Source organism: Parasteatoda tepidariorum, chromosome 11, assembly GCF_982258835.1.
Source record: "Parasteatoda tepidariorum strain Cologne lab strain chromosome 11, Ptep-v5.0, whole genome shotgun sequence".
In the NCBI taxonomy this organism is placed as follows: Eukaryota; Metazoa; Arthropoda; class Arachnida; order Araneae; family Theridiidae; genus Parasteatoda; species Parasteatoda tepidariorum.
In genome coordinates, this window is record NC_141765.1 from 84282895 (window position 1) to 84301324 (window position 18430).

Genomic DNA, 18430 nt, shown 5'->3' on the forward strand with positions numbered 1-18430 from the left:
CCAAGGTAAACAAAGCTTAAAATGATCTAATAAACGATCTGAATCTAAGAAGCAAAACATATATAAACATTATTTTTAAGGGGAATAATGTTTTAGTATTAGAATATCTAATCAATCAAACATAAAATATGTATTAGAAAAAAAATATTATTGCTAATAATATAGAAAACTAAAAAATTTGACAGTTATGAAAATATTAATCCGCCATTTTGAACTAGAACGATTCAAGAAGGAAGGGGAATTTCACTTCATTCTGGAACAAAGCTTAAAATGATCTAAATCTAAGAAGCAAAAATAAATAAACATTATTTTTTAAGGGGAATAATGTTCTAGTATTAGATTATCCAATCAATCAAATATGAAATATTAGAAGAAAAAAAATAGCTTAAAATATAGAAAACGAAAAAAAAATTGACAGATGTGAAAATAATAATCCGCCATTTTTAACTAGAACGATTTAAGCAAGAAAGGGAAATTCCCGTCATTCATTAAGGTGGGTAGGTGGAGGAGAAAAATTAATTTTCGCCTTATTTGTGAAAGAAAATAAGTGTAGAGAGGAGATCATTCAAGTTGAGGGCGGGGAAGTGACAAATTATTGTTTTATCTCCAATCACCGGCTATCAATCAAGCATAAAGACGGGGCACGCTGATGGGGTTCTCTTTATTTTTTCTTGTATGACTGAAAGAATCTGCTAAAGAAAGACTGTTACCCCCTTTTTTCCCCCGCCTCCTAAATATTACATGGTATGGGGAAGAAGGAATGTTTCTCAAGGACGTGTATCCTTTTAGACCTATTCAAATGTTCCATTTAGACTCCCCCTCCACGTTAACGCTTGCTGCGTTTACCCTTTTCTTTCAATAAAAAGGCTCCAGGAAATGCCTCTTTTATTAGCCAGCTGCATAGGAAAAGAGGGGGGAGGGGACGTAGTTGCGGTCTTTTGAAAACAAATCTCCCTCTTTTTCCTGCATTCCAGAGTAGGAGCGTCATTAATGGTCACTCAATGGTCTTGGTAGATCTTCTGTTCCCCTTTGTGATCTATGGGTTCAGTCATCACCACCAAGATAGGTGTTGGTTCAGTGTTCTAAAAGAGAAAACGCGTCAAAAGACCTTTTTTTTTAAAAAAGAAAGGGGAAGATGAAGAGATGTTTGTTTATTTTGATTGTTAAAAAGTGTCCGGGAAATCGATCCTTCCAGAAAAGGGACGTCAGGATATGAGACATTACACTGTATTTCTTACATATGATATAATCTCCAAATCTTTAATAGAAGTATTATATAGTTTACTATACATTTGCAAATAGAAGCACATACAGACGTAAACATACAATTATTCAGACAACTGAGATATTACAAATTTTCAAGTATTATTGATACATTATTTTAACTATTTGTGCACGGTCAGTTTTTGCAAAAATTCTGATCAGCAATAAGAATTTTATGTATTCACTATGTATTTAAATTACTTAGTTCGACAGTATTTTTATAGTGTAATAAATTTTCTGCTATTATTTGCTGGGCAAAAGTACTCATACACACCTTTTTTTAAAAATTGGCAAATAAAATCAGAATAAACAATGAAAATTTTCAATATAAATCCTTAATTTATTTAGTAAGTGATTTATCCTCATAAGTGAAAAGTTCATTGAAAGTATAAATTGACAAATTGAAAGACAATTGTTTTAAAAGGAGATAAGTTTATTCAAGAAAGCACATTTTGGTGTTCAATTTTAAAATTGAAAACATTGCATACACTTTAGTTTTAAATAAAGAGTTAAGAAAAAGTTATTAAATGTATATTCTACCAATTATTTAAACCAACTTTAACCAGCTGGAAGTTTGACATTTTATCTTTACTGCCTTCAAATATTCACACATTTTTATTGGTTCAACATTATTTCTTCTACCTTCTTAGCAGAAAACCGTGGTATTAGGAATTTTTCTCAAATTTAATTCTAGATAGGCAGGTGTTTCAGCCGAAAAAATGTGTGCAGGACCATTTGTAGGTAGAAAATGACGTGAGTTTTTTATGTGAATGATCAATTGAGATGAGAATTTTAAAAATAAAATTATCACGTTCTATCCACAGAACTGCTGATAAGTAAAAATTTAAATCAGTGAACGTATAAACTAAGGATGCGTTTTTGATTCGAAATTCATAAAAGCTTAAGAGTAAAGCAGTTACTAGGAGAAAGAGAAGGATTTATTTTATGAATCAATAAAAATAATTTCCCCCGATGACTAAAAGAATCTAAAAATAAAAATTTATCAAACTTTTTTTTCTGTTTGTAAAATTAAAAGATTAAAATAATTTCATTTTTTTTCTTCAAGTTATTTCAAAACTCAAATTATTTACAGAACTTTATTTTTACTAGTTTACATTTCAGCATTTTTCTGTTAGATGGTCAGGTGCACCTATTTTAAATGTAAAAATATTCCTGAAATTCTCTGCTTGAACAAATCAATATATAGCAGAATCAAATAACAAAAACATACCTTGATTCATCCAAATTTTCATCAGAGCTTTCACCTTCAAATACTTTGTAACCTTTATCTTTCTTAGAGTCTTTCTTTTTTCCAAGAATATCTAATCGAGTTAACTTTTCTTCTTCACTATCTGCAATAAAAATAATTATGCTAAAGATCTCCATAATTTTAAACTTAATAAATTAATTTCTTTGTATTTTTAATAAATAGTTGCAGCAGAAAATTATGAAAATAGCAGTTACTTTCTCAGAAACCTAAACATTAAATTAAACTTTATAAAATATATAGAATAAATTAAAAGGGGCTTAAAGTAGTACAAAACAGTTAGAAATCCTTCAGGAGAGAAATATTATATACAGAGAAACCTCTCGGGAGTGACTACTCTTCATTCCACAGTAAAATGGTCGCCAATGGAGGTTGGTCGTTCTTAAGGTTTACCTTTATTATCGTCAAAATGTTATCAAGGGTACATGATTTTCGGCAAGCAATTTTAATTCTACTCAGTGTCATTTTCTAGGTGCAGAAATTCCATTTGCGTTGGCATCATGAAAACCGGATTGATGGATAAAATCAGCAACAATAAAAATGCCCTTCAATATAATTATGTGTAAAAAAAATTTTACCACTTTTGAATGATAGAACTATTTGAAATAAGTAAATAATTAAGCTTTTGTTTAAGTTTGCATTAAATTTTATATCATAAAAATTAGCTTAAAAAAATTAGAAGAGGTTTGTTTGAGATGGTGAGTTTTTTTCTAAAATAACTTTTTTTTCTAATTTAACTTTCAACTCTAAAAATAAATCATTGATAGTATCCTCTTTCTGCAACATGAAATTGTCGATTTCTTTCAGATATCGTAAAAAAGAGCTTTCTAAATGAAAGCCACTCACAAATATTTTGAATACATTTGAATCTACTTATTCTTTTTGTTAATATTTTTTGTTTTGATATTTTTGTGTTTCCTTATTTGACCTTCTCCACATTGGGTGCAAAGGTTTGCCAGGTCACTGGAGGAGGTTTTGATGGTCTCTCCGAAAGGCTTTCTTCAACACAAAGTCTATGAAAAAAAAAATCCATGCCTCTAAAAGGGGAGGTCGCTAAAGAGAGTCCTTTCTGGAGGTTTCACTACATGTGTATATATATATATATATATGTATGTCTGTATATATATATATATATATGTATGTCTGTATATATATATATATATATATATATATATATATATATATATATATATATATATATATATATATATGCATATATATATATATGTATGCATATATATGTATGTATATATATATATAATAAATAAATAAATACAAGAAAACACTAAGAAAGTTAAGAAAAACAATAAGTTTCATTTATTGCGCTTAAGCTGCAAGTAAACAGCACTCATTAGATAAGTTCAAAATGAAGAATAAAACAAAGAAAAATTATAGACATATGAAAAAAAGGGGGGTGGGAAATAATAAGTAAAAAAATAACAAACAACATTTTATTTTAAAAAAAAAAAAAAAATGAAATGAAATGTTAATTAAAAAACCGGAAAAAAAGATATAATCTTTTCTTCAGCCCACACGATTATATCCGCAAAGCAGAGTGCTTTCTGATATTGTATCAATAACGCCAAAGCAAAATATATTAATACAATAGTGTGAGGAGCACTCAAAAAAAAAATTTTTTTTTATTAAATAACTACAAATAAAATAGATCATAAAAAGTAAAAACAGGTAATACAATAAAATAAAAAGAAAAAACATTAAAAGGGGGGGGGGCTATAAAGCGAGTAGCAAAATCATAACAACTTACATGGACGGATATTTTTCAAGAATGATAAAAATGTTTTCGCAGAAAGATTGCCAGATTACAAAATATGAAAACAAAAGATGAAAACAAAAGCGCAAATTGAGTGCAACAAGAGGGTTTTAAAGTGTCGTTCTTACTGCACTGCTCAAGTGATTTGTTATTTTGAGTTTTGATTTGTTAGTTACCAAGGATGGGCCCGAAATGGATGTGCGCAAGGTAATATTATACTGGATAATTTTAAAAATTGATCATAAATAGTTTTAGAAGATAGATGTTTATTTAAGAAAAAATATAAAATAGAAAAGAGATTATTTACCACCACCCTTTTTTTCATATGTCTATAATTTCTCTTTGTTTTATTCTTCATTTTGAACTTATATATATATATACAGTACAGAACCCGTTATCCAGAAAACCGGAAAACCAAAAAAGCGGAACGAAGTTCGATACATTTTCCCGCGATTTTTAAAAAAAAAATTTTTTTTCCTCATAAGATTTTAGGATTTTTCTTTCTTTTTTGAAAGATGTTTACCATACCATCATTTTAGAAATAATCACTACTGTATTACTTCATCGTTTTTTCTTCTTTTTAAGATTATTTCCTAATATTTTTTTTTAGTTCGGTTTGACGATAAAAAAAAAGGCTTTTTGCAGCGATTCAGAAAACCGGAAAAATCAGTTATCCAGAATAGCGATGGTCCCGATCGTTCCGGATAATCGGTTCCCTACTGTATATATATATATATGTGAGTGTGTTACCAGCAAAGTACAAAATGGATCTCCGATTTGTCTAAATGTTATTCAAAATGTTATTCAAGCCTGCCATGTTGCAACAAGTAGGATAAATTCTTATTTTTTATATAAAAATTTTGTTTCATTTTGAACAACTTTTATTTTTCGTTACGCAATTTGAAGAATTTTTTTTAATGGCATTCTCATTATTTTTTAAGAATAGTATTTTTATTTTGGAGAAATGCACATCATTTACATAATAACCTCATCAGGATGTTTTTTTCATACTTTGCCCATTTGTCATTCCATAGAATGCCTAGGTATTACATAGATGCCTAGAGAAAGTAAGTAATACTTTGCATATTCCATACCTTGTCAAAAAACATCCGGCATTATATACAATGCCGGCATTTCATACTTTGCTGGTAACATATATATATATATATATTCCTCATTGGCCAACAATAAATTTTAGAAAAACAATTCTGTTGTTCTCATCAAAATTTTTTCCCACAAAAAATTTTATGAAATATTTATTAGAAAATTTGAGTATTCAGTTGTCAGATTATACCATACAAAATATAAGTTTTTCTTTAATGCCTTTTTAGCTGAAAATTCTCTAAACATGCTCTTTAGAATAGATTTTGATATTTTGTCGATTTGCAATATTCCAACTAGAAACCAATTTGAATTACTCTTTCATTGCATTCTATTTTATTATTCAATTCTATATACAGCATTTTGAAATTTAAAAAAAAAAAAAACTTATAAGAATTTCCCTAATATTAGTAAAATTGTTTATATATTATTTTAAAAAAAGGTTAAGTACTTCATAATATAAAGAATTAGAAACAAATTTTATAAAAGCCTAATCTTAACAAAACAAAAAAAAATTTCTCTATTTCATCACTTTTGAGCTACTGCATGAAAAAATCATAATAATAAATAAACCTAGTTTTCATCTGAAATTACAAATTCTTTAAAATTGTGAACTTATGATGTCTTAGGGTACTCTATCCTTAAATCATGGTGCAACTTTTTTAATTATTTGTTAAACAATTTAACCTCTTATTAGTCTTCTAAATATGTCCCTACATTTAACTTTGAGATTATTTACTCATAAATTTTATACTCTTAATATCTATGATAGCACTTTTAAGTATAAACTTTCTCCTTTCCTCAAAAATAAAATAATCTGAAAGAGATATTTCAAAAGCAATATGACTGGATGTTGTAATATGATATATTTTAAAGAAAAAAACAGGAAATAGAAAAAATCTTAAAAAAGCATTAACTGAAAAAAAAAACCAGATATTAACCAAGCTTTCATTTTAATCTATTTAAAAACAAACTAGACAGTATTTTTTGCATGCTTTGTAGATTTTACTTATTTAAAAAATAAAAACAATCCTTCTCACTTTAGCAAAGACAAAACAGCTGAAGAAACATTTTTAAAAACAATAGACTTTTTTTGCATTTAAACGTACAAAATTTTTATTTTGGAAAAGTTTCAATTTTTGTTGTTTCAACCATAATCACATCAATTCTCTACAAATTACCTCAGTGATATCAAATTGATTGATCAATTTTTCTGTAATCCCAACAAAAGAAAATTATTTCTGGTAAATCGCATTAAAAGATTTGATAATGTTCCTCTTTGGTTGTTTGAGATTTAATATGAATCAACGATGCATGGATTAAACCACACACCTTCCTCAAACTCAAACATTTCATTGGCGTGCAGTGCTTCCTGTCTGATCACAGATCTGGCTTCTTATAGGTCATGACGCACAGTTCTAAAAGCATTGAAGGCACGTGTAACACACATGTGTTACATCTTTTTCAAAACTTAAACATTGTGGGGCAAATTTGAATCCCATGAAATCCAGCATGTTGGCAATCTTCATGAAATCGTTATTGATGATCAAAGTAGTCAAATAAGTGGCAATTTTGACCATATCTTTACGCTAATGGATATGTTTCAGAGAAAATGTTTAATGAGCAAATTCAGCATTCAGTTATCATTTTGACTGTTCAGGAAAATATACCTTTCAAATTAATTGTCATGTGCAGGGATGAGAGTAGTTGGAAAGTAAAAAAGAGGAAATTCAAAAAAGTGCAATTTTTTAACTTGTAAACCATGTGATTATAAACCCCGATGATTAGTTTTAAAATTGCATGAATATATAAATATGAATCACATGCATGATTTTAAATTAAGAGAATATGAATCCCGAAATGAGGCTTTTAAATCACGTGAATATGAAACTCTATATCGAATTTAAAAAATGCGAAAATACAAAGCATGATGCTTAATTTTTAGATCAAGTAAATACGAATCACGGTGCGTAATTTCTAAATAGCGCGAACATGAATCCCACTGTCTAATTTTTAAAGCACGCATAAATATGAAAATCGATGCTTGATATTACAACCGCAAAAGCGAATCACGACACTGGATTTTAAGCTCGCGTGAACAGGGATGATTGTGAGCCCAAGCCAAAATTCTGGAAAATTTCTTGAGTTAAAAAAAAAAGTTTAAATTGAAAAAAATTTAAACAAGTTTATTTTTCCTTTTTCTCAACATTTCATAGTTTACTTAAATTATATTTACAATTTTACACATACCTATACCATTTACACATACCTATGATGACCTGGAGAAGTAATTGAAATTTACAAATATGTCTTTTTCTTGAGTTTATGATTAAAACAACTATTTACTGATAAAAAATGAATATTAATCATGATTATAAGCTTATAAAGTATCTCTCTGGCTCTCCCTTACAAACAAATAAAATAAACTGTGTTTTTAAGTTCCACCTTTGAAAATTTGATTTCCGGAAACTTCTGTGATCAATGATTTTTTTAAATGTCTGGACCTTCAATCTCCGGAAACTTCCGGATCACTGTTAGTGAAAAATCCGGAAATCCAGATTTTTTACGGAGCACAATCAGCCCTGCGTGAATACGAATCGCTATGTAGGGTTTTAAAAGTGCGTAATTACAAATCGCAATATTGATTTTTAAATCTCGTAAATAAGAATAGCAATGTACGACAATTAAATCGCCTGATTAGGAATCACAACGTTCAACTTTTAAATCAGGTAAATACGAAAATCAATGTTTGAGGAAGGAAAGAGGGCTTCGCTACTTTTGCTTCGTGGAAAATTTAATTCCTCATAATATATTTTAACTTGTGCAAACAAAAATTTCAGCGGAAATTAGCGGGAAAAATGGAAAAATCAGAAAAAAAACGGGAATCCGCGGAAGAATCACATCCCTGCATGTGACAGATCTTTGTATATAAGCCTGATTGCCTGCAGCACTTATTGCCTTCCGTGCCAGCCCTCAACAAAACAGAACCGCCAATCTGATTATCACGTTTTTTACCTATATCAAATGGTTTCCAAGCAAAATGGTTCTGCCCACATACATCCCATAGTATAAGATATCGAAATATATAATTTTAAAAAATTCAAATTTTTCAAAATTTGACGACCAGAAAACCCTATGAATATCAATGAAGCTGAATATTAATGGTATTTGAAAGAAACACTTATTGACAAGCTTCATTTCAGTTTTAAATTGGATGTGTTATCATTAAAAAGTTTCAGAAATTCTTGTTGAATATTTTTTTATTAAATCATGCATTATAAAATATTTAGTCTTACCAAATTTCGTTTTTATTTTGATAAAATAATTCTGGAATTTGAAGCTTGTTTCTTCTTTCTCTTTCTTTAAAAAAAATCTTTATATGTGATTTGCTATCTTTTCATATCAAAAGAAAGAGAGAGAGAAAAAAAAGGAAACAAATAGGTTTTTATTTGGGAACAGGAAAAGTTAAAATGATCTTCTGCTTACTGTTGCATTTTTTTCTCTTTCATGACATTAAACAATCGGTAGTTATTTAAATGCCCTTTAACTAATAACAAGATATTATTGGATGAAAATTGACATATATTGTTCACTTTTTTAACACGAAAAAAAAATCTATATTCCAGAGTAGTCAAAATCAGAATAGTCAATTTCAAATAAGAGACTTTCTACTGCATTATATTTTTTAGGCATAGTGATAAACAATAAATGAATATTAAAAATAAACTTTACAGAATACCATAAGTTTTCATACCACTAGTTTTTTTGCTTCCTGAAGCATATAATCCAGGAAAATCTTTAGCTACGTCAGGACTCTCCATCATTCTGAAATAGTAGATAATTGAGCTGCTTTAGCATATATTTTGATAGCTAGTAATTTACACTGGTAGTCAAAGCTTCTATAGAAGCTAGTATATCATTAAAATAAAAAGGCTTGGCAAAAAATAATACAAATTTAGGTGTAATGGTTTTCTCTATTACTGACAGTCTAAAACTAAACTCAGCGGCGCGACAGCCCATGAGGGCCAAGGCCTGCTGTGCCCATCTCAGTTTTCCTGACCTTGGGCTCTGGGGTGCAGGAGCAGATGTTCCGGTCAGCCGAACGTGGAACCCCCAGTGTTTAGTTCCCAAGCATGCTTGGTACTCACTTATTGACCCACTTAAGGGATAAAAGGTTGAGTCAACCTTGCCCGTCCTCTGGATCGAACCAGGGACCTGTGGCACGACAGAGCGAAGCGCTACCGCTCAGCCACCGGGCGTCGCTGATAGTCACATTTGAAAATTTCACAACAGTCTGGAAAATAAAAAAGAATTTTCTTAATAACCTTTAACCTGATGGTCTGACCTTAACATTCTAAGATGGGATCTTAATGGTTTAGGAGCATAACCTTAAAAATGCTGATTAATCAGTTATCTATTAATTAAGTCATAAAATCAGACACAAAAATGTATTTTATCTGAATAGTGAAACTGTTTCTCCATAAATTTGAATTCATTCTCAAAATATAGGGGGGGGGGAGAGAGGAAGCTGCAAACTGGAAAATGTGGTCTTAGATCAAAATAACGGTTGACCCCTTAATGTTAATTCCACTTTTTTTGTATTTTGCCTCATTTCATTCAATTTATGTTTATTATTTTTATCATTTAATTTATTAACAGTAAAAAAAATGTGAATTGCAAGGAAAACAAATTTTTACTCTATTTTAATCTACATAATTTTAAAATGACAAAAATCCAAAATCTGAAGGGAATCAGTCGACTAGTTCTTGAGAAATGAAATTTAAAAATATGACCCTTTTGAGATGGCAAAATAAGCAACAAAAAAAAAACTACAATTATGAGGTGCAATCTTCCGAACGCTCTTCTGACCAAAATATAGGAATAATATTTTCCAGATAAAGACTATCCCCACGAGTGTAATAGGGCTGGAATGCACCAGTTGGATGTTCCAGTACTTTTCTTCTAACCACAATGCCATTCTTGTATATAATTCAAGTATTGCATGTTTTCATTTCATAATTCTTTAAATTGCATATTGTACAATATATTAAAAAATTGTGCTTTGTTAAGAAAATTTAAATAAATAGATTCCATTCAAAAGAGTTGGAATTTTCCCCCCTTTATAAACAGTTTGAACTATACCAATTTATTATTTAAGCAAAAAAAAAATCCAAACTTTGAAATACATAGAAATAAACATTACACTTCTAAGAAAGGCATGACTGAATATATCAAAACCTGTGCAATTGAGAGAGAAATCAGATAAGAGTTGAACTGTAATTACTATTAGTACCGCCAAATATTATCAAATTAAATATAAAGTTCGAATAATTACAATTCAACCCTTCTTTGTTTCCTCATTCAATCCAACTGGTATAGATGTTTACAATCCTTTTTCCTCATTTGTGATTCCCTAGACTTCAATACAGTTTGTATTTTTACCTTGTTTGAATACTAATTTGCGAACCCTGATGTTAATTTTTTTTTTTTAACTTTTCTTGTCAAGTTTCTAAAATATATATTAAAGGCAGTAATAAAGAAATACTATGTATATTTAATAACATGAAATTTACAAAATTTTAAATTACAACCATAGAATATATTCCTTTTTCAGAATTCTTCCATCTTTCATAGCAGTAGAATAAACTATAAGCACTATAATATAGGCAGCCTCTATATTTTAAAAGTCAAATTTGCTAAAAAATAAAAACTCACTAGAACTAAATCTTAATTGTTCAAGGGGTGATCTTAAATATACTATTTAATGCAGGTCCTATTTAAGTCACGAAATCAGACTCAAAAACATACTTTCTCTGTATAAATATAACTGTATTTTTCTTTTTTTTTTTATGGATTTAGATTTCTGACTCCTAAACTATAGGAAGTAGCTGCAATCTGGGAACTATGGTCCCAATAACCTGGTCAGGAGAGTGGTTGCAAGTTTTGACCCCTAAACGTTAATTTTACTTTTTGTGTACTACGTCTTCACCATAGAATTCTTTAAGTGAATTTAAAAATTTTTTAATACCTGACTATTTTAAATTTTGATTTCTAAGGAACTAATTCAAAATCCATTTGAATTGAAAATTCATTTGACTAATTCAAAGTAGTAATTCATTTTTTTCTTTTGCATACCAGGGTAAGTTTAAAAAAATTATAAAGTAGTCATCACCATGTACAAAGATCACTATAGTGCAGTCAAATTTGACCTCGTAAATTGTTCTACAAAATACAAATTAATACTAAAATTTGTTTCAATTTAATCAACAAAGATATGTATATGTATTTGTTACAGTATAGAGATTTTTGATGCTATCTCAGCTGACATTGAAATGCATTAAACAAACGCAAGCTCGTAATCCTGATTTTCTTGATAAAAAATATTTTGTCGCTATTAGTACTGATTTTTAGCTTTTTGTCTTGATTTTCTGTTTTTGTGTGTTCAGAACATACACGATTCCTTCTATAACAAGTGCGAATTTTTAAATATAACCCGGTCAAATTAGATTTTTAGTTCGAACTAATTCGCAGAAAGCAGGAAATGATTTTATTTCACTTGGGCATCCCAAACAAAAATTATATGGGTCTGTTAAGTGAACTAAGCTTTCGAAAACCAAAAATCTGCGAAATGTGTAGCACTTTTATAGTTATTGCTTCATTACTTCTAAAGATAGCATTATACGCAAACTTTAACTAAAAACAAAATTAAAAATCAGTAAATTCTGCATGGGATAATATAATTGCTAATTAAATTTGATTTAATGAATTTCAGTAATCAAAATTGAGAAAAAATTTTTGCTTCACTTAAAAAATATTTTATGCTTCCTTACAAACACTCAAGAATTGTAAATGCCACTCTAATTGGAAAATAATAGATATGAAAGTTTTAGAGCATCAAATTCTTCCAAGGAACACTATTTTCATAATTTTGCTCATTTTTACACAGAAAAACTAAAAAGAAAACAAAAATGACAACTTTTTTTTTTGTTGCATATACTGAAAGGAATCAAATTCATTTTTTCTTTTTTTAAACTTTTAGGATAGCATTAGCTGAGATGTTCTGAGAATCTTAGGTGAAAGAAGTATTGGACCACCATGTTTAATTCCTTATTTTCGCATCGACATTAAAGTTCAATGATTTCTAGTTTTCACATACAGTAGATTTGGGACATCATTTAGAGCGGAGTTTATTTACACGTTATTTTCTTTTTCGAATCGCAGTAACAAAGCAACACGAAGTTATGGAAAAAGCTTTCTTTTCAGACAATTTAAATCACCAATTGCTTATAAAAAAAAATAGCAATGAGTAACAAGACAGACGCATTTCCAGAAATGTTAAATGCAATGTAGCAAATAATAATAATAAAAACACACTTAATAGCAAACAAAGAAAAAAGAAATAAGTTAACAAAATAAAACTAATAACTAAATATAAAAAAATATATAATAGGTTATAACAAAAATAATGTTCATTTTTTTTTAAATTTCTGATTCTCTAGGCAGAAGATGGTCCAGAAATGTTTTCATGCGCTTTAAGAATATCCTTGAGAACTTCACGTTCGAATTTTTTTTTACATAAGATTTATTCTTCCTCATATTTTCAAACAATAGAATGTCATCCTCAGATAGACAATTAGTACAAGTGTGGCCCTTGCAGTTTGCACCTATAACTGAATATTTCAGCCTTCCTATAAGAACAAGGAGCTTTATATCTATTTTTACAGGAACATGAAATATTGTTCAGCAGTTTGTGAGGTGCTTGTGATAGCTTTGTGGTATTTGGTATCAGAACATTTTTTATGGTATTCCAGGCCTACAAGAAAGTTTTATCTCCATAGTTCCACTTGAAGGCATACCCTCAGACAGTGTTGTTGAGCAACTGCCTCAGTTGGAGATAAAGTTGCAAATTTGAAATTAACCTTTGAGAGTGTCTTCTGAAAGTAATGTAAACAAGCTAAACTTTGTTGTCTTCCATATATAGGGACTCTAAATTGGCTTCTTCATCAGAAACCAGATCAGACATAGCTTTAAGATCATTAAAAACTGAAGCATGTCTTTGATGGCTGGTGCTCCGCTGGAAAATGTTGACAAATTTTATTTTGCCTTGCATTGAAAGGGTGAAAGTACTATTGCAGCCACATTACACGCATTATTCCTTTCATAAACTTTTTCTTTAATACAATCAAACCCCTCTATAGTGAACCTTCAATTGACTGAAATTTCGGTTCACTATAACCAGGAGTTCACTATATCCGTACTGCAAACAATTTTAACTATTTTTTCCGAACTGCTTCCTTTTATTACAAATTATTTAAATAAATGACCAATAAAAAAAAAAATGTACAAAAATTATTAAAAAATAATATGTAGTAACAAAAAATTTTTACTTTTATTTTTTATTACTCTTCATCTTGCGCAGCAAAAATTTAGGAATGGCCTGTATTTAGAGATAGGAAACTGAGATAGATGAATCAAACTGGTTATGGCTACATTTCACTCAATAGATGGTTTTTAAAATTATATGTATTTTATGTGGTATATATTATATGTATTTTATACAGCATATGTATTTTATGTAGAAATTTCAAAATTCCCAAAAAATGAAGAAAAGATCAGTCGAAGACAGAAAAAAGTTCATAATATCCAATTTCCTCTCTTCTTTTGGTTCACTTTATCCACAATAAACAATATTATATGTATATAGCAAGGTATGGGAGTGAACATTTTGTTCACTATATCCAGGAGTTCACTATAAACCATATTTACTATAGCAGGGTTTGACTGTAGTATTTATTGTTTCAATAGTCCTGATCTCATGTGCAATTTGTCTGCTTTTCCTTTTCTCCAAGAAGGTATCAATGGTACACTTCAAACAAAATACACTTTTTCTAAAAACAAAATGTGCCATATATGATGACTATCTTTTTCTTACTGGCTTCAATAAATGCTTTAAGACTACATTTCTTAATTATTTCTCTATTCTTATTCTTCTTTACACATGAAACAAATAATGTCCACCTTAATAACCATTTATGAAGCATTAAATTTTAGCAACAGTTGAAACTCAAATGAAAGAAAAAAGCCGAACAAACGAAAGTTTGTTGATATTATAACGAAAGTGGTTAATTTATTTTTTTTATGTATCTTTGCAAAGGAATGAACAAGATAAGGAAATTGTACACGAACTGAAAGCAGATTTAAATGCTTTTTAATTTACTTAACTTTTACTTCTCCCTTGGAAGGGCATTTTTGGGTTACAGATGTTTAAGAGTAAGTGTAAAGCTTTTTTGAACCAAAATGAAAAATGAGGCTAATTTTTATTATCGATTCTGACCAAACGGCTAAACCAAATTTAGAGTTTAAGTATATCAATTAATGCAGAATTTAAAGATTTTTAATTGAGCTTCATGAAAATTTGCAATTTAAATATTATGAGGCAAAAACCAGAAATGTGCAAAAAATTTTGTAGTTTCTTGGCTCCCAAAAAATTTGCCCACTCCAGAAACCAGCATAATCTCATAATATTCGTACTGCCCATAATATTCATATGCCCACAGTAAAATAAAATTATTACCAGCTTTCTAAAAATCAGTTCGAAGCACCGCATTTGGGGAGATTTCCATATCTTGATCTGTGACAGAATAATCGCCAAAACTTGGCAACTTCCAGGCAGTGGCCTGCAAGAAACTAAAGAAATACATCACAGAAAGAGACCAACTCGAAAGATATAACTTGTAGCTATCTCTAAGCAAACATCTACAAGTTTGTTTGTCTTTCAAAAAAAAAATATTGCAAGTTTAAAATCTATTTGGCACCTTTTTCATCCATTTGGAGTGACAGATCACGATACGGAAATACCCCCGGCGTTTTTCCTATCTAATTTGAAGTAGCAATTCAAAATTTTTCTTTCTGCATCATTTTTGTAAAACATCAACTTTGGAGGTATAACTCATAATATCCTCAGCAACGAACTTCTGCATGCATCTCCGTAATTATCCATCAGACGTTTACATCCATCAGACGAGGGATACTTAAGCTAAACAGAAAGAGGTAATTCCTAACGTTTAATGAATGGGGGGGGGGGGGAAATCAGTCCTTAGAAAAACTTCGGCTCACTTGTTTAGTGCTTCCTAAGTTCTTATTATAAGTGTGTCACATACTAAATAGAATCATTTGTACGCCGGTATAATGCTGAAAACAAATTTTTTCAAATTGTAGCTACACTTTCTTGTACTGTATAATGGTAAAAAAATTACAAACAAATTTTAAAGCTTTATTGATTAGATAAAATGTTCATTAGAGATTACTTTTCATAATGTATAAAAATCTACGAAAATTTAAAGCTATGTACAATATTTTAATAAAAATATTTCTTTACGAAGACATATACCAAATCTACAACCACAATTATTAACATTTAAAGGGCGAAATTCATAAGAAAATTTGCAACGAAGAGAATAATGTAAGATATGTATTGCTTTGACAGTGGTTATTTACATATAGACAAGAAGAAAGCATGATGCACTGATATTACTCCATAAATATCATGATTCCTTCTTTGATTTTTAGTAGCTTCAACTTCAAGTTAAAAGGTGGCGCTAAAAACATATAAGAACCTGATATGGATCGGTGATCGTGTAAAGCTATGGGTGGTGGCGCTAGTGGTTAAATTGCTCTCGCAAGATTTCCGGGTTACTGCTTCCGATATATTTTTACGCCGCAGATTGAAAAAACGCCCCATCATATTATTGCATCGTATCTTTTGCAGTATTTCACATGTACCGAGTTCTTTCTTTCAGCCTTTAAACTTCAGTATTATCATATTAATAACTCTCTAAAAAAAACTCAGCGGCACGACAGCCCATAGAGGGCCAAGGCCTACTGTGCCCATCTCAGTTTTCTTGACCTTGGGCTCTGGGGTGCAGGAGCAGATGTTCCGGTCAGGTGGTCAGCCGAACGCGGAACCCCCAGTGTTTAGTTCCCAAGCATGCTTGGTACTCATTTATCGACCCACTGAAGGGATGAAAGGCTGAGTCAGCCTTGCCCGGCCCGAGGATCAAACCAAGGACCTGTGGCACGACAGCGCGAAGCGCTACCGCTCAGCCACCGGGCGTCTATCATATTAATATTATAATCATTAAAATATTTTCTAATTAGGCTAACATAAAAAGATATTTTTGGCGACATTTTATTCAAATGTGGCCAAATGAGGGATAAAATACAAAACATGGCAAACCTGTAGAATTATTCACAATGAGATATTAACTTTCCAAAATTTTTCTCGACCTTACGACCTCTGAGAATCAATACATTTCTGAAAGCTCTTATGAATGGTACAATTATGTTTAGATCTGAACCCGAATTACAATTGGCGATCGAAATGGGCTGCAGGTGGCGTAGAGCAGAACTCTTTTCCTATGGCAACACTTCACATGCTTTCCCCATTAGCGTGTGGAAAGTCATAGAGGAAGGAAGTACGTTAGTTTCTTTCTTGATTTTCATATAGATTGAAATCTCTTAACTTGAAAAACTATATGGAACTGAAAACTACATTAAACATAGTTCTAAAGAAAACTATTATGGAAATTTTAAAAAATATTCTTATTAAATAAAAAGGAAAAATATTAAGAAAAGGGAAAATATCGTAGTACATTCCTATACAACTGAAAAGAGGAGGAGAAGGAAGGGAGAAGGGCTAAAGGCATGAAACCGGTCTCTCCCCAGATGGCGTATTCGAGTGTTGCGATCGCAAATAACAAAACTGCATAGAATATTAGACTTGTTCACACATCGCCTCGTAGTCATAACATAAGCGGAGGGATACACCGGAAATTTTCTAAATTTCTTCCGGTTTAGCCACGCTTGTTATTGTTTACATTAGGCCACCCATCCATACCACAGATTTTTACCTTGTTATTAAATGTGTTATTGAATTTCAATTTTATATATTGTATCACATTTTGATTGTCGTTTTTACTCTTTGTCTGACAAGCTTTCCTTATTATTGATTCTGATCACCTGGTACGGGAATTTTTTATATTATCTCTAAAATACATTTGAGATTTTTATAAGTCCCGCAGTGGACTGATCGTTAAGACACGGTTCCCAGCAGATCACCGAAGTCAAGCATCACTGGCTGCGGTCAGTGTGCGGGTGGGTGACAACTTGGATCAGTCTGCGTAGGGACCGAGGGTGCGCGGTATCGGTCCTCGTTAAACTGTTCTACCGTAAAGTGCTCGACTTCGCGTGTAGGTCGTCGGGCTACCGAAGCGGGGGTGCCATCCCCTCTGCAGAGGATCAAAATTGCGATGGCATGTCTTCGGATCATCCTCAGGGGTGTTTCCCAGACCGTCGCCAATAGCCCATCGTGCAGCTCTAGTGCGACGTAAATTAACTACAACAACAACAACAACAAGATTTTTATAAAATTTAAGCTTCTGCTTTGTACATTGAGCAGAATGTAAAATAGATGTCATCCTAAAGCGGCCTTCACATATGTTAGCTTCTAACTGCAGACAGAAGCAGAAAGCAGATTTTTACTAGAAATTTTAGATACGCTGCGCCAAACAGTTTTCTATATCCGTATTTATCTGAGAACGAACAAATAATAAGACATTATAAAGTATTTAACTACTGTTTAACAGCTTAATCATGCGAAGTTAAATTCTTCCATTTAAATTTACTTTTATTTTTGCGGATAATAATTTTAAGTCACCAATACGAATGATTTTGGTTATTTACTAACTGAAAATGTGAAATAAAAGAATTTTATGCATGTTGAAAGTTTTCAGTATAGGTTAAGCAAGTTTAAATTCGAGTATACTCGAACGATACGAACTATACGAATCGGCTCCTTTGATAATTATAATTATCAAAGGAGCCGATTCGTTGAATGCACATACATTTTTCGAAACCAACAAATAAAAAAAAATTAGGGGAAGGAAGATCGGTCTACTTGGTAAAAACAGTTTATACTGGAGGGTGGGTGGAAGTTTGGGGGTCTTAGGAACTGTTTCAATGCAACTAAA

General features: G+C 30.7%; 1 protein-coding gene across 14 annotated transcripts in view; it reads right to left on the reverse strand.

Annotated features, from left to right (window-relative positions):
• LOC107446425 (uncharacterized) overlaps positions 1-15959 on the reverse strand; it is a 55929-nt gene extending 39970 nt beyond the window's left edge. For 2 of the 14 annotated variants that reach the window (XM_016061060.4, XM_071187789.2), the window contains exons 1-3: positions 15218-15918; positions 9157-9227; positions 2495-2615 (exon numbers count right to left, since the gene is read on the reverse strand). In XM_016061060.4, the coding sequence (XP_015916546.1) occupies positions 2495-2615; positions 9157-9226 (191 nt within the window). In that variant the 5' untranslated portion in view covers position 9227; positions 15218-15918. Of the gene's footprint in view, positions 1-2494; positions 2616-9156; positions 9228-14976 lie in introns of all 14 variants that reach the window. The other 12 variants (XM_016061058.4, XM_016061063.5, XM_016061062.4 and 9 more) reach the window with 12 other exon arrangements.
• Between the last annotated feature and the right edge of the window lie 2471 nt (positions 15960-18430).